At 40.5% G+C, this 22,272-nt stretch overlaps 1 protein-coding gene across 1 annotated transcript in view; it reads left to right on the forward strand.

Moving 5' to 3' along the window:
* The window catches only part of LOC139624481 (transmembrane protein 132C), a 258,942-nt gene that overhangs the window by 169,778 nt on the left and 66,892 nt on the right, over positions 1-22,272 (forward strand). The window contains exon 6 of the mRNA XM_071483629.1: positions 16,758-16,953. Coding sequence (XP_071339730.1) covers positions 16,758-16,953 — 196 coding nt within the window. The remainder of the gene's footprint in view (positions 1-16,757; positions 16,954-22,272) is intronic.

Here is a 22,272-nt window from a genome sequence, read left to right on the forward strand (position 1 = left end):
ATTAGGTCACCTTTTCCTCTGTTGTCCAGTTACATATTTCATTAAAGGTCCCATATTTTACTGTTTTTTTCCTGTGTTTTATTGTATTGAAGTCTTGTTATCTACAAGGAGATATATCCATCTCCTCTCTCAGCTTCACTATGGAGCTTTTGCAACAACAGGTCAGGGATTGTAGCCCACTTACAACTACTGTACCTACTACTGCACATCTCTGCACAACTTTACCATTACAAATGCCCAAAATGTGTTGCTGTGTAGCTCAGTTCTGGTGTTGTGCCACTCACTTCTCCTCTGTTGTTGCATTATCAGAGTGTAACAACATTTCACTTCTGCTCACTTTCTGTCACTATCTGTCTCCCTGCATCTCTCTTCAGCTCAGAACACTGGGGTGTGTGGTAGTCAGTCAGTCAGTATCTGTTGTAGTACTGGTACTCCAGGCCATTCAGTACACCACAGCAAAAAGAGTACATCCTGCTTTAGCTACTTAATCCTCTGTTCAGCTGTGATATGTTTCATCAAAGAAAATTAAACCTCAAAGTCTTTATTACTCTTTTCGTTTGCCAGAATGTCACACTGTATGTGTCTATTTAGTAATCACAGCAATGCAAAAGTCCTCTGTTCATCCTCTCTTTTATTTTATGTCTTTATTATTTTGTTTTTTCATGTCGACTGGTCTGAATTTCTTTCCTCTCCCATAATTCTTTGTTTCTTTTTTGGTATGCTTCCCTCTCCCTGCCTTTGTGATATATTTTCTTTGCTTTTTGTTTACTTTTTTCAAAATTGGATTCTTTATTTTCACGCACAGATTGGTTCTTTTCCAGAGTGCAGGGAACATAACAAATAAACAAAACTGGTCATTAAACAGTAGGAAGGCCACTGGAGAGAAGTTTGTAGTCATGCCCATGTTTCATTTGGTACCATTACAAACAAAATTAAAAAAAACAGACTTTATCCAGGCTATTTTGCATATGCCACGGTTAATGTACACTGTGGGAGTTGAGTCCTATTCAAGCAAAAAGCCACAAGACGCAGATTAGTTAAAACCGTCTTGGCTCTTCTACCTCAGTGTAAATCACAGTGTGGAGTGGATTACTGCTCTTTATAAAAACACACCACAGTGTGAAAATGTCTAAATTTCCATATTGTTTCCACAGTAATTCGCAGGTACATGGTGTGCAAGTTCGTCAAACAAGCTAGCAGGAACCCCCCAGTAGCAGTTTTAGTTTTAAGTGTCGGTAAATAAATGTTACCATAATGATGGTAATGGTTGTGCTTTTGCTTAACAGCTCTTCCATCACACAAGCACACACTGAACAAAATGGCAAAACTTAGACGTTGCTCCAAGTGTACTGTTTTTTAGCTGATGGTTTCCACAGAGAGGATAAATACAAACAAAAAGGTATCAAATCAAAACATAATACCATCTTTTTTTAATTAAAGGTCCCATATTTTACACTTTTCTGATGTGTTATTTGATGTTTTCATACCTATGAGAAGTTTATATTTATATAAATTCAAAAACAATCTCAATGTAGTTTTACATCTCCTCTCTCAGGCTTCTCTCTGGAGCCATAGTAACAACATGTCAGTGAGCCAATCAGAAGAGAGGCTCAGAGCCTCTGTTTTTTGAGTGATTGAATAAAAATATATCAGATTTCAGGTAAACACTCAGAGAAACCAAATTCTGCAAAGCTGGATGGTAGGTCTGGGTGGGCTGGGCTTGGGGCATGGCTGAGAGCAGTGACTGGTTTGTTGTGACATCACAAAGTTATGGATGGACCAATGGCTTGTTTTAAGGCTCAGTTTCTGAATACAGGCTGTGTGCATTTCTCAGTGGACTGAATGCTTTGATACTTTCACAGTATTAATATAGAACCTAGACCTGCTTTATAATCAAAAAAGAAATGGACATCACTTTATATAATATGGGACCTTTAATAGGCTAATAATTAATATCAGAGAAAAAACAGTAATAAGGAAAAAATTAGCTCTTTTCAAATTAATTAAATAAAAAATAAAAGAGGAATAAAACAACAGGGATTCTATATTACAAAATTTGTTTAAACCTTCTCGAGGCAGGATCTAATAATATTCAGGGTCCATCAAGCCCATCGGGTTTACCCTCTTTTAATAACAAGTCCATAAAGTCCTAACATCAGAAACAGCTGGGTTTGTATTGTTTCCAGTTCTTTAAATGAATCAGTTTGGCTGATAGGAAGGCCAGTGCTATAATTTTATCTACAAGTTTTAGTTGTTCAATGGCCATTTTCACACCTAATATACAAGTTATCGGACAGCATTGTATAGACATGTATAGACTTGTATAGACTCAGTAATATCCAGCCAAAACCTCTACTTCACAACCATGGTAACACAATTTGGATAATGTATGGTCAATCTTCTTCAGTGTGTGTGGCAGAAATACCATGATAATAGTCTGAAGGTACAATGGTCTGGACCCCTGCTACAAAGCTCAGCCTTATGTTATTTTCTCCCTGAGAAATGGTCTTAGCTCAAATAAATTAAAGAAAGAAATCTCATTTTTGTCCGGACAGGGCCAGGTAGCCCATATCTCAAAAGGCATGTCTTCGCCTCCCCGGACAAATATCATAAAAGCAGCGAAATATCGGAGAGGATGGAGAAAAGCAGAGATGGATGTGATACCTAGTGCTGCATTAAATCAATATCTGATTACAGACACTGAGGAAAGGTTAAGAGTGTGTGTCTGTCTGTCTGTGTTTGTGTGTGTGTGTGTGTGTGAGAGAGAGAGAGAGAGAGAGAGAGAGAGAGCAAGAAAGAGCAGGACAGGTTACAAAGTTGGGATGGGGGTCAGGGTGACAGCGTCAAATGTTACATTTGTGACTGCGATTGTGCAGGTTTTTGATTTTGAAACATGTGTGTTTGTTTGTGGTGTTGGTAGCTGTCACTCTGCGTTTGCACCAGATTTTTCACACAGACCCCACAGATCGATACTGTGTGTGTGTGTGTGTGTGTCTACATGTATGTGTGAGAGATTGGTGAAGGTGGATTTAGTTTTTTTGAGTTGGCCTTGCTTTTACTCCAAGAGGAAAAAAAAGTTTTTCCCAACTGTGACTATTTAATTTCAGTAAAAACTTTGTCTTGTTATCAAAACAGAAAAGTTACGTGGAATGCTCCAAAATCCATTTTGTTTCCCACCTATTTTAGAGGGACCAGAACTTGTTTTCTTCTCTCACCAGCAACAAACCAAACCTAATATGTTTAATAACACAAAGCAAGAAACCTCCCAGCCCTTTCTCTGTGTTTTAAAAGGTTGTTTTGTTGTTTGAGCATCTGCAGTATGTCAGTCCCTGCTCTTAAACAGTAGACTGATGATTACACATAATAACAGAAGACGGCTGGCAGCTCAAAAAGAAAAGGTTATTATCAGTGGATGGGAAGCAGAGTCTTAGTACATTATGGTGGATGGAAGGAAAAGTGAAGTGTTTTTGTGGGACTGTAGTTTTGCAGTGTTTTGCCTTCTCCCTTTCCCTCTTACCTAACCTATAATTCACCGGTGCCTTACCTTACCTCATAGCACCATTTTGGAGGCAAGACTTTGTTGTAAATTGTCAACTTTGTTTTTTGTTTTTTTTTCTGATGTATGAAAATGCTTTTAAAGATACTCAGAGAAAATGTATCATTTTATCAAAGTTTAAATTGCTTGCTTTTAGGAAAGGGGGTTAGATGAGGTAATTGTGTGGGAGGAGATGTGTGACTTAATGAGATCTTCAGAGATGTGTGGAAATGAACGGCGGGAATTCACTTGTTACCGGCGCATCATCTGTATCTCATCAAGATGATAATTCATATCTTGTTATTTTGCAGCAATTAGTCAAACCAGAACAATCCTAATGGACTTTCTTTCTTTTACTGTTATGTCTCTGTCCTCTTTGCTTCTGTTTGTCTGTGTCCCTCTCTTCCTCTCTCCGTCTTATCTCGTCCTCTCTGTGTTATCATCTTCTCATTTGTCTCCTGGTTTCTCTCTTTCCTTCTCCTCTCCTCTCGTCTCCTCTCTCACACTCACCAGCTCTCTTTTTTTTTCTTTCTCAGAGGCTTTCATGTGTTTGAATGTTTAAAATGACACAGTAGGAATATAAATTGTAAATTATTCATTGTCTCATGCATCGTGCATTCACAGAAACAGTCGCAATTCTTGTGGCCTGCAATCAGTCTTGTAGTGGCAAATTAAAAGGTGAGTAAAGTATGAACTATGACCAATTAAAAACCAACTATATATTCAGAGAAGCTGTAATATTATTTTTTTTTTTTCCCCTTGATTACAAACCTTAAAAATGTGTTTTACTATCAAACTTTATTGAAACAGTGAGTAAAGTGAATAAAGGCCAGTGAAATTATTGTATGTGTTTCTAATTTCTGCAGCATCTTTGTTTCTGTCAGTTTGTTTCACCCCACTGTGTGGAACTGACCAAATCTGAGCAGAATCCCACATCCTGTAATGATAAATCATCTAATTCTGTTTCATGGCTTCTGGTGTTGTGTGGTAGAAGGGTAGAAGTGTAGTGTGGTGAGCCATGCGTCTGTGCCGCTGTGAACATTTTGATTTGAATCTTCAGCTTTCTGTATTTCTGAGGCTTCCCCTTGACAAGCGGGTTTGTTTGATTTTGAGTGGGCCACAATTGAGCTCAAGATGTAAGTAATTACAAATACATGCTGGCACCATCTTGAAGCTCTTCAGGCTTGGCTAAATGATCCCCCCCTCTCCAATCATCCCTAACTCTCTCAAAAACAAAGCATTAAATCCATTTTTTTTTAAAAAGGAGAAAAAATGCAGAAAACTAAAAGAAGATGAAACATGACACCTGGGAGACCATTTAACTATGCATACACACACACACACACACACACACAGGTGCAGACACACACTCATGTCCCTTAGCTATGCCTCTCTTAAAAGCATTTGCATGTAGCATATTGGTGTAGCTCCAGATGGGGGGTCTATGTTTGTCCCCTCGTTTGTCTGTGATGGAAAGAGGGAGAGTGTGGCGCCGTCACAGAATGATAAAAGGAGACCGTTTGTGTGCTGCATATGTGTATGTGTCTGTCTGTGTGTGTTCGACAGAGACAGGAGACTATTCAGTTGTCGAGGTGGGGGGTAGGTATGAACAAGGAAGGACAAGCAAGAATAAAAGATGGTGTAGGTCCGTGTGAGTGTGTGTGTTTATAGGAGCCCGACAGGGGGTCCGTACATGACGGAGAAGGGCCTAGGTGCAATCAGACAACCAATGCCAAAGAAATAGCCCATTACTTACCACCCTGCCATAGCAGTTTCTGTGAGAGAGAGGAACACTGTGTGCGTACAACACCCAAAAACAAAAGATGGAGAGATAGGGGAAGGGGGGGGGGGGGGGGTGATAAGATAAGATAAGTGATAGAAAATGGAGACATATAGAGGAAATACATATACTACACAACAGACACATAATAACTTCCCCCTGTGTCTCTCTCTGCCAGACATGGGAGTGCCATAATGGAGCGTACAGTTCCACCATGTAAAGAACAGAATTCAAAGAGACCTGCTGTTTAGAATTTGATTTTGATCAATGTGTGTCAGGAAAGTGTGAAATGGCTGATTATGTGTAATATACATTTATACCATTGTATCAAGATGTATAGGGTTGCACCACTTGTATCACTTGCTGTTATTAAAACAGCACTCAACCCTCTTTCCAACCAAATACATCAAATATGTACAATTTACTTTGACAACTGTGTTTTTTTTCTCCAGTTCATTTTTCTCAGGCGTGACATTGGTCTGGAGTCAGAAGTCACTGGGGGTAGATCCGGGTGGGTGGGTGGGTGGGCACATAACAACCACAGACAGCACCAAACATCAGACACCAGAGACCTGGTTTCTTATCCTTGTCCAACATTATTGCTATATATTTAGGCTATTAAAACACATCAAAGTTAAGGCTTGTTTATGTTTTCTTGTATATTAATATATTATATCAAAACCAGTCTTCCCTAACCTTAACTAAGTGCTTTGAGTTGATTAAACATACTCATAAAATTTTTTTATTAGCAGAATGATTATAAGAATGTTGTACAACTATATTCAGTATGCTTTAAGCTTTCTACAACATAATGGCTGATGAAGATTAGAGATAGGGCAGGGCTGTGCTTTTGTCTTCTTTGATATGTATGGTATTCAAGTGTGAAGTTTTAGTACTTAAACTCATGGGATAAATCCACCAGAGTAAAAAAAAAAGTTAGAGTGCAATATTAACTAGAAAACTCAGACTCCACAGTCCTCTGCCAAGGCCAGTGTCAAACAACATACACCAGACTTCAGAGAAAAAAAATCTAATCCATAGTAAATGATCCAGATCTGCCCCAAAATGGGATGGGTTGCTGTCTGACCCACGCCTCAACCCTCCACCAAGTTCAGCGCAGATCGGTTCAGTAATCCTGCTGACAAACAAACAGACAAGGGTGAAAACATAACCTCCTTGGCAGAGGTAATAAAAGAAAACAGAAGACAAAAAGTACAAGTGTAGTGGAAATGTAGTGGAGTCGGGGTATAAAGTTGCACAAACTGAAAATAGTACCTCAGGTCTGTGCTTTAGTACACAACTGGAGTAAATGTACTTACTTTCTAATACTGAAACCAGGACATCTGCACACAAGCAGACAAAGAGAGAGAGAGAGAGAGAGAGAGAGAGAGAGAGAGATGGAGAGGGAGAGAGAGAGGTTGTAACAAACAAGACCACTATGTCAGTGTCAGTGTGTCTGTCTTTAGCAGCTCGGAACTATTGATCTGTCCTCTTACATCCTCTTAAGTCTCACCTTGAGAGCATGTGTTGGTGTCTCACATGCTCACAGGTTAATAAGAAGTGCATGACAGGACTGTGATGTATAAATATGTGCTTACCATGTCAAAGCACAGTTTGAACTGGAGCTTGACATGAAGCAGGCTGTGTGTCTCAGCCTGTGTGTGTGTGTGTGTGTGTGTGTGTCTGTACTTGTCTTCTTTGTTTCTGCAAACTCATTCCCCCAGGGTCCCCTCTGTCCTCTCAGTGACAACCTGACTGTATTCTTGACAGCTCACACACAGACACACACACACATACTTGTACTTCTATCTTTGTGAGGACACTCATTGACATCATGCATTCCCTAGCCCCTTACCCTAACCTTAACCATCACAACTGAGTGCCTAACCCCAACCCTGACCCTAACCTTAACCTAAACCTAATTCTAACCATAACTCTAAAACCAAGTCTTAACCCTCAAAATGTGATTTTAAGGTGAGGACCGGCCAAAATGTCCTCACTTTCCCAAAATGTCCTCACTCTGTTAGTAAAATACTTTTTTTGGTCCTTACTATGTAGCCAGTACAAGTACACACCCTCTCTCCTACACCCACACAGATGGATTCACTTGCCTTATGTGTGCTTTACAGCGAATGAGGAGGAAAATCAAAACTGAGAAATTCTCATTCTCAGTTCTCAAAAATGTTGTCAATTTGGCTCAAACATGACCAATACAGCTGAAGGGGAGCTTGCTAGAACACTATTATCCTTTCAAAACTGAATTAAATTGAAGTTTGAATTGTTGCACTAAGCCTGTGTGTCTGTGCCTTTTGTGTAGGCCCATGTCTCAGTGTACAAATTATAGCTCCAACCAATTTGCTCTCTATGCAAGTTGTAACTATATTTGTGTTGTCACATTTTGCGTTCCTATCTCGACATGAGTGTGTATGTCTCTGTGTGAGAATGAATTACACTGTTTGCATACACTGCTTAGTCTCTCTTTTAATACACAAGAGAGAGAGAGAGTGAGAGAGAGAGAGAGAGAGAGAGAGAAAGATTTTTTTTTTGTTTTGTTTTTTTTTCGTGTGGGTCTGTTTTTGTCAGTCCATTATCTCAGAGCTTGTTAACATGATGCATTTCTCAATTTCTTCTATTTTTTATGGAGTGTGTGCGTGCGTTCTAGTTACTCAGTGGGGGTCACAGCTGGAAGTGAAATATCAGTGGGTCGGAACATACATTGTAGACAGTGTGCATCTACGTGAAAATGCATCTTCATACTATATGTTGGAAATGCTCATCTGCATATGCCTCAGTGTGTCGACGGTTGTGTGTGAACGCAGTGTTTGAAACTTAAAGGAATGCTTGAATAAAATGTCATTAAATCGATCATTAATGCAGTTGAACATTATGGAATTAATGACTGATGTTTTTACCGCAATCAACTAGAATTTTATAAATTCAAGAAGGCCTGTGACTGAAGCGTCTCATCAAACCAACCTTATTGCCTCGGCCATTCGCGGGAAACTCTTTGCAGCCTTTAAACTTGAGTGGTGAGAGCCAGCATGGTTGCTCTTTTTAGATAATTTAAACTAAATGTTGTTTCATCTGTTCATTATTATCATATGCAGTAGCATGTTTAAAGTAATGGCATTTGATCGGATCACAGATGCATTTAGATTCATATTTTCCCCATCAAAAGTAAACTGCCAACATAGAAACATGACAAACTATATAAAAAGAAGATCAACAGTTCATCAAACAACAAAGAGAAACAGCATGACTGAAACTTAACAGCTCACTAATCTTTGCTAGTTTAGCTGAGGTTACCTGCTACTGATAACATGTACTGTAACCATTCCTTCATCATTAAGTATTTAGCACCTTACTCTCTCATAACATGAATAAATCCAACAGCTTTTCCATGTAGAGATTTTAAAATAGAACCTGATTTCCTTCTCTCTCAATCATCTTTTTTTTCGTTTCCCTTGACATTATAGGGTCAGTTGAGGCTAAACCAGGTCATTGTAGACAGCTTCAGTGTCAGTCGTTCTGGAGGAGCTGAATGATCCGCAGAGGTCTCCTCCTCTTCAAAACAAACGTACCAGGTGATTAAATCCAATAAAAGCACTGAATAAAGCAGTTTCACATTAAAAGTCTGGGATTCTCTGAAGCTGTCAGGGACTGCAGCTAACGTCTGCTCGGCTTGTTTCTCTGAGAAGTCAAGATCCAGACGTGTAATAACTAAAATCCTTCGTCCGGTTGAAACATATAGTTAAAAACAACCAAGATTTTTTTTAAAAGTGCACCGAAAAAAAGGTGGCATGCTGATGTAGAAATTACCAACCACAACACTGATGCATGTGAATAGGGCATATGACACCAATGACAGGTGACATAATGAAAACGAACATCATTTTAATTGAAATAAAGGATTTCACTAGGTTTGAAAATTACTGGAAATATTTGGGATAGTTAAAGTACACAATTCAACACAATATACAGTATATCATAGGTCTGTTTATCTTTAGACATTTTAATGGTGAAAAGTTACAGATTACACCTTTAACTATGAATGGCTGATGGATTGGCCAGGTAGTGGTGAAACACACACACACACACACACACACACACACACACACCCACACACACACATATACTGTAATGATATTCGACCTTACACAAAGACACACACTCACGCACACGGTTCAGGGGTTGTCTTAAACCAAACTGACAGGGATTGTCTGCGATGGTGCGTTGCATCTCTGCGTCCAGCTGTCACACACACGCTCTCACTCACTCACACACAAACACACGCACACACAGTGAAGGTGAAGGTAGGTGATGGCTGTGACAGTGTGTTGTCGGCCTGTGGTTCCGCCTGGCATCGTCCTGCCTTTACTTCTGTCTGTAACACGTCACTGACAGCTGTGTGTGTGTGTGTGTGTGTGTGTGTGTGTGTGTGTAAGAGAAAGAGAGAATGTGTGTTGCTACCTGTTTCCATGTGATGCTTTCAATCTCTGTCTCTCTTTGTAACTTATCCTCTATATTGCTTTCTGTGTCTTCTCTATCTCTAAATCTTTGTCTTTTTTTTGTACTTGTCTCATGTCAGATATTTCCCTGTTAAACCCCTGTGTCTCTTTGTGGGTAACGCTCACACACACACACACACACACACACAAACACACACCTGCTGTCAGCCACTGGCTGTGCAGGTGCTGAGGGGAAATGCTGTAAGTTACAACTTCCTCTGAGCAAAAAGAGAAAAATTCTTCCTTTGCCTTTTTTCTTGTTCTCCTCCCTTTTCTATCCTTTCTTTCCTACCTTGCATTCTCCCTGGGGATGTTCCTTGTTGCCAGCGGTGCATGTCTGTTGGTGTGTGTGTGTGTGTGTGTGTGTGTGTGTGTGTGTGTGTGTGTGTGTGTTTTGTGTGTTTTTGTGTTCTATTGTCCTTTGAATTTCCCATGAGACCAACACTTTCCTACAGTACACTTTGATAAGACAACCTGTCCTCATTGCACTTGCTACACTGTGCGTGTATGTGTGTGTGTGTGTGTGTGTATTTGTGTATGTTTAAGGATTGTGTGGGAGTGTGTGTGTGTGTGTGTATTTTGAGGGTGACATAAAGATTTTCCTTTAACTTATGCCTGTTTCTACTCCGGAGGACAACCCAGCGAGGGGTCAGCAATAGGATCTGTATTACAGAGGAGCCACAGGGAGCTGAACTCCTCTGAACACAGAATAAGTTTTAGGAAAAGTGGAATTCTTCATAATCAACTATCATACTCATCTTTATTTCAATTGTAATTTATATTTACTGATGAATATTGCAACATTCAAATTCAAACTCCAAAGGGAAAAAATCTCTCTCTCAAGAAAGTAAATCTAATCAGTTTCACTTTCATATCACATGCTCTGGCGATAATCTGGTGTGTGTGTGTGTGTGTGTGTGTGTGTGTGTGTGTGTGTAAGACACAGTACAAATACTATGTGTGTCTCTTATTAAAGCTGTGACAGGGAGATAAAAGGGTCCTTGACTGTGTATCTGCTTCTATGACAAGGCCAGTGGTGGTGTCTCAGGGTCCCTGTGCTGCCCCCTGGGTCAATGCGCCAAGTCTCCTTTTCTCTCTGCTCCCGTAACAAATGACTAACACAAACGTGCCTAGTCTATCGGCTCAAGGAGCTGATGCGCGCAGGGCGTTTGTGTTTTAATGCTTAGCCCATACAAAAAATAAAGGCTTTTTAACTTTTTTGAACCTACTGAATGCCTGGATCTGGAAATCTTTGTCATATTGTATAGTCCAGGTCAACAAAGGTGGTGGACTGATTGATCAACCGACATTCTGTCCCACTGTTATGGCTTAAAACCCAGGCAAAGAGACAGACAGTACAACAGAAAGGTGACTAAGCACACATTTTATCTCAGTTAACCCAGCCTGGAAACCAAATCATTTAATTGATGCCTAAATGGATAAACAGAGGGGAAAAAAAGTCAATCATCTCTGCTAATCAGCTCTGGGACTCCAGAAGGGCCAAACCAGTTACACATGAGTGTAAGAAATGAGTCCAGCCAGCTTGTCTCACAAGACACTCACTGCTGCCAAGGAGTATATCTTTTTATCTTGGTTTATAGGCTAAACCAGGCCAGTCTCCCCAGGCAGAGAAACATTCACTATCAAAAAGATGTGTATCTGACTGTCTCTCTGTGTATTAAGCTATCTATATCAATTGTCCAGCCACACAGGTTACTCAGGAAAAAAGTCCACCTTCAGATGTTCTGAGTCCTTGAAGCGTTCAAAGAGTAATGGATAGCTGTAATTTATGTTTTGTGGTGTAACCACTTTTCTTCATCCTGCCTCTTGCACGTTTGCCTCAGATCGGATTTTCTATAGATACCCAGAATGCCTTTCTACAGCCCCCAGAACACGAGTCTAAGCTTATTAATCTATGTTTAAACTGTTAAGTAAACACAAGGATGTGTATTTTCAGCTTGACACCCAATTAGCTCATGATGATTGTTAGATTTAATGGCTATGGTTGTGCACTTAAATTTGAAACGCAGCATGTGCTGTGGCTTCATTGCACTCATGTCTTGAATACTGGCTATGATGAGATTTAAGAAAACATGGACTCGAGCTGATTCCACCCACTACTCAACTTCTGATAACAGCTTCCAGATTCAAATATTATCAGAACGTCCTTCAAAAGTATTTCCTTATTCTGCAACATTACTCTGAACATAGTCTAACCAGTGACCACCATCCATCCATTCATCCATCCATCCATCCATCCATCCATCCAGCCATCTCCTTTCACTAATCTGGGATCAGGTCACAGTGGCAGCCGGCTAAGCAGGGTATTTCAGACATCCCTCTCTAAAACAACGCTTTCCAGCTCCTCCTGGGGCATCCCGAGGTATTCCCTGGCCAGGTGAGATCCGTAACCCCTCCAGCAAGTTCTCGATCTACCCCAGGGTCTCCTCCCAGTTGGACATGTGCAGATAACCTCCAAATGAAGGCGCCCAGGAGGCATCTTAATCAGATGTCCATACCACCTTCAAGTGGGTCCTTACAACGTGAAGGAGCAGCAGCTCCCTCCGGATGGCCACGCTCCTCTCCCCAGCTCTAAGGCTGAGCCCAGCCACCCTACAGACAAAACCCATTTCAGTCACTTGTATCTGCGATCTCATTCTTTCTTCCACTGCCCAGAGCTCATAACCACAGATGAGTCAGAACGAAGATCAGATGGTAATTTGAAAGCTTTGTCCTTGTTTACTACAAAATGTATTTGCTGTTGCAGTTTAGTTGTACGCAAATATACTTGTGCACACATACCCTCCATTTCTCTATTGTCGTTCGATCACCTCAGTGCCATTCAAAAGTCACAGCAAATTAAATTCCCATGCTTAATAGAAAAGCCATGCGGTGTCCATACTGCATATAATCCTGGTTAGGACGAGGGTCAGAAAACCAGCTCACATGACACATGTTGACCCACTCAGACCAACACTGTAAACCTGCATCACTGTGTCAATAACAGCTGCAGCTCAGCATTGCCTGAAGGAAAACACATTCAGAGATGGTGAGAAAGCATGAACTTCTGCAGTGGTTTTGTTTGGTTGGTTTTGTGTGTTGGAGAATAATGTGTGTATGTGTGTGAGTGTGTGTGTGTGTGTGAATGCACTAGAGGACAGGGTAATATTGTTTTGGAGCCTTGTGGTTGGGACGGAGCTAACACCTGAGTGAACCTGTCACTGCAGACACATTGCTTTTTCGGCTCCAGCGATTACACTGCACCCAAACACACTCAACATTTTTCTGGGTGGCTCTTCGTACGTGTGCGAATGTGTGCGTATGTGTGAGATAGACAGAGAAGTGTGTCGCTCGTGTGTTGCCTGTGTGCATGTGTCTGTGAGTGTGAGAGAGACAGGAGCAGAGTGTCAGAGTGACAAAGCATCGTATCTCTGTGTGCATGTTTCTACGCTTGTGCTGAATTTTAAGTTTCTCCCTGGAAAAAATGAAATGGGGCTACTGATACTGTGTCCTTCGAGGTTAAACAGCAAGTAGTATTGATGGATGTGCACACGTATATCACACACACATAGGGCACTGTAAACCTCACCAAAAACTGAAAAAAAAAATGGACAAAGTTTTCTCTTTCTTTTTAGTTCACTTTTTGCTACTTTGTAGTATAATATAGAAGCTGCTGTACTCTTTAGTGTGTCCTTCAGCAAGTCACTTATCACTTCTAGTCTTACAGAGGACTGTCATTGCAAGGACTGCATTAAATTATGTGAGAGTTACCATCTTTGAAAAAAAATGACATAATATAAAGACAAGTAATAGGTAAAGGACTGTAAGATTTTATGTAAATATTATATCTTATTATTGAATATAACAACCCTTTCTATGCAACTAAACTGCAACAGCAAAGTATCAAAGGGCTCAGTCCACAGAGAAATGCACATAGCCTGTATTCAGAAAGGGGTTGGATATACAGTAAAGCCTGAACACCTAACTTTGATGCCTCATGTCTGCCAAAGTCCATCATTCAAAAGTAATTAATCCCAGTCTTAATGGATATGCTGCTATATTGCTGATGTACAGTGCAGTCATACAGGTTCTTGTGCTGTTGCAAGTCCTGAACATGAGGCTCTTTCCCATCTCCACCTTCCATCCCCTGTGGCTGGCTGGGTCTAGTTTCAGCAATTTTGTTGTGTGTATTTTCAAGCTTTTGAGTTCAGCTGGTCATTTTCAAATGTAATGAATTTAATGAAGTGGACTCTCCTTCTCTCTGCGGACCTCCCTCTCTATCACTCTGTGCCATTAGAAAAGAGCAGCTTGCCACTGCTTACTAACAGCCAGTAATGGATGAAATAAAGCAAAGACTTGGTAAAGCGGAGCCACAGCGAGCCCTGTGCCTGTTAGGAACATAATGACCTCGTATGATTGTACCTGCTCATAGGTCTGCTCTGAATTATGACTCTCTGAACCTTCAAGTGCAGCTGGGAATACAAAAAGTTGTGGGTTTATCAGACATTTTCATCAAAGCCTGATGTTATTGAAAGGCATGAGGTTGATGTTATCATGAGATGCTCTTATGTCATTCGCTGGCTCTTGTATTTGTACTGTATTATTGCAACGAAACATGGTAGGCATTGCATGTTTGCGGACTGTTAGGTAATAATTTACTAACCTAACAAAGGGCTGAGGGTTATTTAAAGTTGACAGAATTCCTAGATTAGTGTACATTCTTTTTTTCTATGTGACAAAGCTTTTAACGGTTTAAAGTAGAGATGACTATAATTTGATGTGCAAGGGGGGGAGCGGCAAGAGAAGAGGCAGATAGATGGATAGAGACAGATTAAAGAAAAGCAAGTTTGATGGAGGGATGTGGAAGAGGTCAAGGGGAGCTGACACCCATCAGTTCTCTCTCCTTAATCTATCTGTATAACACATCACTCAGCCCCTTCTCCCTCGACACACACACAGACACTCACACACAGAGACGCACCAGATAGCACAGACCCTCAGCAATTGGCTTTGTCATGACCTTTATCCCCTATAAATCTGTGGGTGTGTGTATTTGTGTGTGTGTCTGTAAGACCAAGCTATAAAACATTGACTCGAAAATCAATTTACAGCTGCTTACCTTCTCTCTTTCTAATTCATGTTCCACTCTCTGCTGGACGTGTGGATGTGTGTGTGTGTGTGTGTGTGTGTGTGTGTGTGTGTGTGTGTGTGTGTGTGTAGACTGTTACAAGGAATTCTTTTTCATTTTTCAGTCACTAAACTGTATCTAAATTATTTTCAGAGCACCTTTATTGACTCTGTGAAACTGTGTTGACTGTCTGCTGAATGTTTATCTCCAAAATCCCACCCAGGAGACCTTTTGTGTAACACTCACTGTGAACTGTATGTGGGTATATTTCACTGATATCTTGACCGCGGAAAATGTACTGTCACATTTCAGATCGTGTTTTTTTTTTTTTTTCATTTAAGACCTGCTGTTTTTCTTTTGCTCTGTGTGCAGCAGCTGGAAGTGACAGAAACACATTTTTTTGCTTTGTGTGGACATTTCAATTTACCATACACTTTTTTAGTCATTTCTTCATTAATTCATTCTGAATCTGACCACATTCCCTGTTAGTGGGGCTTCACATCCACATACAGCACCAAGTCTAACTATGACATAGCTGTCTCAATTTCTGTGGTGTGCTAACTCACACTAGCAGCAGATAAAACCAGGATGTCTGACAGGCAGGGAAGCAAAGCAAGTGATGGCAGTCTACACAGCTGTGAGGTCATGATGTGCAGCAGGAACCCAAGTCTTCAAAATGATAGACAATCTTCTGCATATAGGAATCTGAACATGAAGAGAGAAGTGGAAGTGAAGAAAAGAAGATATATACAGTATTTTGTGTTAGTTGCATTAGTTTCAAGGTAGACAGTTAGTGGTTATCTGGAAGTTACATATATATGGTTTTATATATGGTTTTTGGATTGGATGGCGTCAATTGACGTCACACACACACACACGAATGGTGGGATTTCAGCCTTAGCACCTTCTTTGAAGCCCTTGTGGCAGAGGCACTTGTCAGTGTCACCAAAATCCACATCATCATCTTCATCTTCAACATTATCATTATCATCATCGTCATCATAATAATTATTTTAAGAACTAGAAGTAGATGCTTAATAAGGACATAAACTACAGCTTCTTTTATCTCCAGACTGCGAGCGGCTGAAGGCCACAGAGGTAGTTCTTTTTTAAAAGTGGTTTTACAGTAGTCCGTTACACGGCACATGCTGTTAAATTGACATGGTGACAAAATCCCTTTATTCCTCTTCTTAGCCTTTTTCCCTTTATTGTCAGTATCTCACATTAATATTTTTTTTCACTGGTTGCTCAACTCACACCTCATTATTGGGACATTTTGGTGATGACAAAAATGTCTCCTACAACACATTACGTGTGGGTCTCTCGCTCATGAATTTAAGGCCATTTACCATTATCTGTGACAGAGAATTGCTCTATCAAGAATGAGTGGACATGAAAGTTGTATTGACCAAAATGGCCAATGCTATTGTGCACTGCACTTCACCTCCTAGGTGTTATTTGCCAGTCTGAAAATGTGGATACTACTGTGCCATTGTCTTCCTCAGATATCAGATTCTGTACCTTTAACTTTTCATTTTTTGGCACAGTAGGTGTCAGCAATCTAGTTATCATTGCTGAATGCAACTCCCATGTATTTCAAAATCATATATGTGTGTTGGTCCTGCATATTAGGGATGAGGGAGGACATTTTTGCAGAAAAGACCTGTTATAATATGGGTGTTCAAAGGAAATGCAAAGGATTTCATGTGTATAATAGCCAGTTAGTACATCAGTTGCCTATAAATCATTGTATAAAGATAATTAGTGTATCAAAATCTCACTTTCAACCTCTCTCTGTTTTTCTAGATTGGAAAGTCCGTCATATGAGGTGATGCAGCTGGACTTTGAGGTGGATAATGTGATCAACCTGGTGCCAACCCAGACTCTACACTGGAATGTGGAGTACCCAGCTGGCACGCAGACCATTTCCAGGCAAACGGAGAAAGTGTCACACCTCTACATCAGCAACGCTGACATACAGGGCATTGTACCATTGGCTGAGGTAAGGGATGACTTGACAGATACAGATATCTGTCATCATACACACTGACGGACCCAGCAGAGCACATTTCTTATCCTGGATTACACTCAGTTTTCCCCCTCTGTCTCCCTCCTCCTCCTGCTAACCTACCTGCTGACACCCCCAGCCCATCCCCTTCCTCCAGGGTGATCAAAGCAGTAAAGGTCAGCTTGTTTACCCCCTCCTGTTGCTACAAGCCTCCTGGTCACACAGACACAGCAGGTCTCACCCTCACAGGGTTTCAATATGACAAGCAGCCTCACAAATATAGACACACAACCACGCAGGTACAGCACATATAGAGATGCACGCAAATCCACACACTGAGAGCCACAAAGTGCAATGCAAATTCATGCTCACGGACTCACATTTGCAGTTGCAATCATCCACTAGAACTCACAGACACACCCACCTTAATGCACAAATGTGTCCCCTGTGTATGTGTCATGCTGGCAGGTGTCATTCCTGGTGAGACTCAAACATATTTGCCTCTTAAGATCTTACATGGCTGCCTTCCATACTTAAGCGAGACCTTCACTGTTCCCTCTGCACAGTAAATTTGAGTTTGAGAAGCAATTACCAGAAATTTGATGTACAACAAAACGGATGAAATCTGAAATGTCATTTGATATAATCAAATCGCTAGTACCAACTCTATACTTAGGGTATGGCTAGCATTAGCTTTACAAGAGTTTAAAATTAAACACTCATGATGATAAGTCCATAAGCAATTGACTAATCTAAGTACAAAAAAATATATTTAAAACTGAAAAAATCTTGAAATGTAAAATTTTAGTGAAAAAGCTGCAGAATATACAAATAAAAACGCAACTAAATAAATTAGAATCACTGCCTCGTGGTTGTATGCCTTCACCACTCAGAGTAGTTTCAGATTACATCCCTCTTTATCCAGAGTCAAATAAAATAACCAGCTGTGTGAAATTTTCTCTAAAAAGTGTCTAAAAAGTGTTTTGTTAGGTCAAACTGACCTGGACCTTTGACCTTTGACCACCAAATTCTAATCAGTTTGTCGTAAGTCCAAGTGAACCTTTTTGTACCAAATTTGAAGAAATTCCCTCAAGGTGTTATGGAGATATTGTGCTCAAAAGGCCAAAATCAAGATTTGTAAAGTCATTGTGACCTTCACTTTGACCTTTGACCTTCAAAGTCTTATCAGTTCCTCCTTAAGTTAAACCGAACATTTATGCCAAATTTGAGGTGATTCCCTCAAGGGGTTCTCGTGATATTGCATTGACAAGGCCAAAATAATGTTTTGTAAGGTCACTGTGACCTTGACCTTTGATCTTTGACCACCAAAATCTAGTAGGGTCAGTCAAAGTGAATGTTTCTGCCAAATTTTAAGAAGTTCCATGAAGTTATCGCAACCACGAAAATGGGACAGACGGACGGACAGACAACCTGAAAACAATATGCTTCTGGCTGTCGCCGGCATGGAGGCATAAAAAAGGATAAAACTGAATTTTAATGGCATGGAAATGTTTGTATTTTGAACCATCTATTTTTGCTTTGTTGCCCTCCAACTCATGAAGCTAAATTTCCAGCTATCTGACTAGAAAAGAGATCAACCTTTACATTAGAGTGATGACCAGGTGAAGGAAAAGATCGCTTTAAAAGGCATCATGAATCTGAAGCATTTCTAATCAGATAAAAACCCACCCTTACTTCAGAACATTCACAGATCAAAACTGACACATCCCTAAACAGACACTGCTGCAACTAAGAACCTCGGGCTAAAAAGTGAGGAGGATGCTGTTTTTCAAAATGCTCCCTGTTCCATTACCACTGAGGTAGAGCTAATCTGGCCTGATAGCCCTCCTTCAAACAGCAAAGCCCTAGTGAGAAAACCCAATTTTGTTCAGGGCTTCTGCAGCCCATGTCTTTTTACACACTGGAAAAAACGAGCTTGAAACCATCATTTCAAATAGCAGTGCTTTTGGAGTTTTTCTAGGTTTTTTTCAAGGGGGCAGTGTGAATGGAGCCCCAGGATGAGTAATGCTACATCTAATTTTCCTGTGTTCATGACAACACAAGTGTTCAAATGTATAGTATTTTTCAGTATATACAATGAGATCATTAATTTAGATATATTCACTTCTATCAACATTTAGTAGAAAACACACAAATCTGGCAACTCATAGTTGTTGTTGCTGTTTCACCAGTAAGACAGGGGGGAGGTAAAATGGGAAGATGGTTTTAGATGGGTGAGCAATTCCTAAAGCCACACACACAGACACACAAACGACTACATATATCTTTATATACGCACCCAGTTTCACTTTGTCTCCCATCATCTCTTTTTTTGCCTCTCTGGGTAAAAGCACCAAATTGGCTGCTATTACAAGCTTTTAGGGCGTCCTGATTTGTTTACCAGAACCACTGACCAGGTGTTGGTTGGTTGTTTAAGGTGCCTCTTACTGAGAGGGGGCCTCTGTGAATCAGCCGTAGAGATGAAAGCTCCAACTATTCTGGGTCTTTGGGAGAACGAAGGAGAAGGAATGAAATTATGAGCTAGGATCTTCAAAGAGACCTGGGTGTAAAAGCCTTTCACAGAGTCTTCCATCCTCCTCCTCAAACAATTCCACAATTGAGGATTGGAGCAAAATTTCAACATCACAAGTGCAAGCATGTGGCAAAATGTGGGATCTTTACAGCTGTTACATATTTAAACAGCCTCAAAAACTAAGCATCACACATAATGCCATCAGGAGCACTCAGCGCTGGCTTTAAAGCATCCTTTCTCTGTCTGATGTGTTTGAGTGATTCTACTCTTGTCTCAGCCCATCATCCACTATCTCCCAAATCAAAAGTCAGCTTATCAACACTGCTGATGTGGTAGTGCAGCAGGTTCTCTCTTTACAAGGCAAAAATGAAAACCCGAACACTGCCTGTCAGTATCGAGCCCTCTCCGACATTTTCCTCCTAATTCTGCATATCCATTAAGTTTCTGGTCTCGTGGCAGAGCAGGAAAGAAAGAGGCCCTCTTCAGGAAGCGAGGAATTATTAGGAGTAATTTGTCTCCTGCGGGGGCTGAAAAATTGGTTTCATCTTTTACAGAGGAGAGGAGAGGGGAGAGAGTAGTGGAAAATAGGGGGGCAGACAAAACAAGAGTGACAGGAAATGTGATGGACCAACAGAAAGAGATGGACAGAAGAGTGAGATTTGAGAAGGCGGGAATTTCACTTGTTCTTGGCTTCATGTTTTCATGTCCGCTTCCTGAAGTCAGTAACATAACTACGCTGTTCCTGTAATTCTATTCAGTGACAGCTTTTCTCATAATGTTCTCATCTGGTGCACGGTTTCTGCAAATAGCCAAACAAAGATGACAGGAAAAAACACAGAACAGTATTAGCTAAAATAATTTCTAACCCTCAACCAGCAGTATAAACAGAAAGGTAATTGCATTGTACCACATTTCCAGTGCTGTCACACTCCTGTCACTTCCTCCGATCAAGTAATTCACACAGCCTTTGCTGAAAAGCAGCAAAAGTGGGGAGTTTGACTTCTTTCGCGTAGGAACATTTGGGTGGAGCAGAAAAAAGTCCAAACTTGTCAGAGACGTGAAAATGTGAGTTTCCCTCTCTGGAAAGTGGACTTGCTGCACCTTTTGAATGGCAGGCCACAGCAGCAGCTAGTTATTGAGCAGAATTGATTCTGTCCCTGCTTTTCAGTCTTGGCAGCTCTGTGAGAAGCGTTTCCTTTTATTTAACCCAGACAGCCCTCTCAAAATTGATTCAGAAAATATTTTAACATGATGAAGCTTGATTCATTTTTGCACTACAGCTAAAAACAGCTCAAATACGCACCATTCATAGTTTCATGGAGGCAGTTAATCCGCCACCATTTGATACGCACAATAAACAACTCTGTTGTTCTGTCCTGTTCTGACAATATTCCTATAGGAGAGTCTGTGAATTTTTATTTCAGATTGTATTCCTGGTGGTTGGGGATGTCACACAGTCTGTCTGACAGAGCCAGAGATTATGTCTGCGTGTCACTAGATGGGGTATAACAAAAAAAAACTGGCAATGGCGCAGTTGAATGTGCTGAAATGGCTTAATGGCTGCAGGGATGACTTATTTTTGTAGGCAAACCCGGATGTTAGCATCACCCAGGTTCCCTCGTCAAAAAGCGAATGGGATTTTTACATTGGTTTGTGGATTCTCACGGAAAAGAAAAATCTCTGACAAAAAACAGCAAAAGTTTATGATACTTACACATTTTGTTCAGCACAATAATTTTTCCAAATAAACACTGCTTATATGATTCCTGAGGCCAAAATACAATCGCTAGACGTAAAAGCTAATGTTAGGCTATAAACAAACTGCACCACTGTTGTATGACCTGAACAGCACCATCACTGCGCTTCCAACTTGTACTTTGATTTAGCGTTTATCTCTTCTACAAAAGCCTTTCCTCTTACAAAGTTAGTGATATTTTGTAAAGCGTGCAGCCGTAAAGTTGGACTGCTGAACACATCGGTTTTCATGTTCGGGATGATGACGTTTAACATCCCAGACAACCTCTGTAGTCTCATTTAGCCACTTGTTAGCAACTGGCTGTTTTTTTTAGACGTATAAAAGCGTTTGTTTGACCTTATTTCAGGCATCAAACAAAGTCCCATTCAAAAAGACCCACTGACTTTGGGACACGGGAACCACAAGTGCTAAAATGATAACAAATATCCTGGTTTTAGGATTCATTCCTGTGGCAAAGGCTTGTAAAATGTAGATACAAATGTAGAGTTGGATAATTCAAAAACAAATAGCATACATATGGCCACAACTCTGAAATAGCGCCATCGTCTCCAGCTATATCTCGCCAGTGATCTTTATTTTACAAGTCCTCCAACCTGAATGACCATACAGTATACTGTAGGTCACCGGTCCCTATTCTCGGGTATGACTCATATAAGCATGGATCCTGGACCTTCATCGTCATGGTGATAATAATAAACATATAGTCAAGGTTGAGGAGCAGTCACATTTGGTAATGGATTAGGTAAAAAAAAACTTTAGTTTAGACAATGATAAATGATTAATGTTCATCGTCATGGTTACAACAATAAATGCAGATTTGGTCATTGATGGAAGAAATCACACTGACATTCAATTTCATACAGGAACAGCAGTCTCCTGGGCGAAAGTTCTTTGTTTGAGGAGCCCATACACCCACTGTTACTTTGTTATCTTTTAGGACAGAGACATTAACGTCGGCTTATTTCAGGCAAAACAAAAGAATTACTTCTACTTCATGCAACGTGCAGAAACAGACACACACCAT

The sequence above is a fragment of the Trachinotus anak genome, unplaced genomic scaffold (assembly GCF_046630095.1).
Source record: "Trachinotus anak isolate AG129_WGS33_773 ecotype Australia unplaced genomic scaffold, CSIRO_AGI_Tana_v1 ptg000008l, whole genome shotgun sequence".
NCBI classification, from domain to species: Eukaryota; Metazoa; Chordata; class Actinopteri; order Carangiformes; family Carangidae; genus Trachinotus; species Trachinotus anak.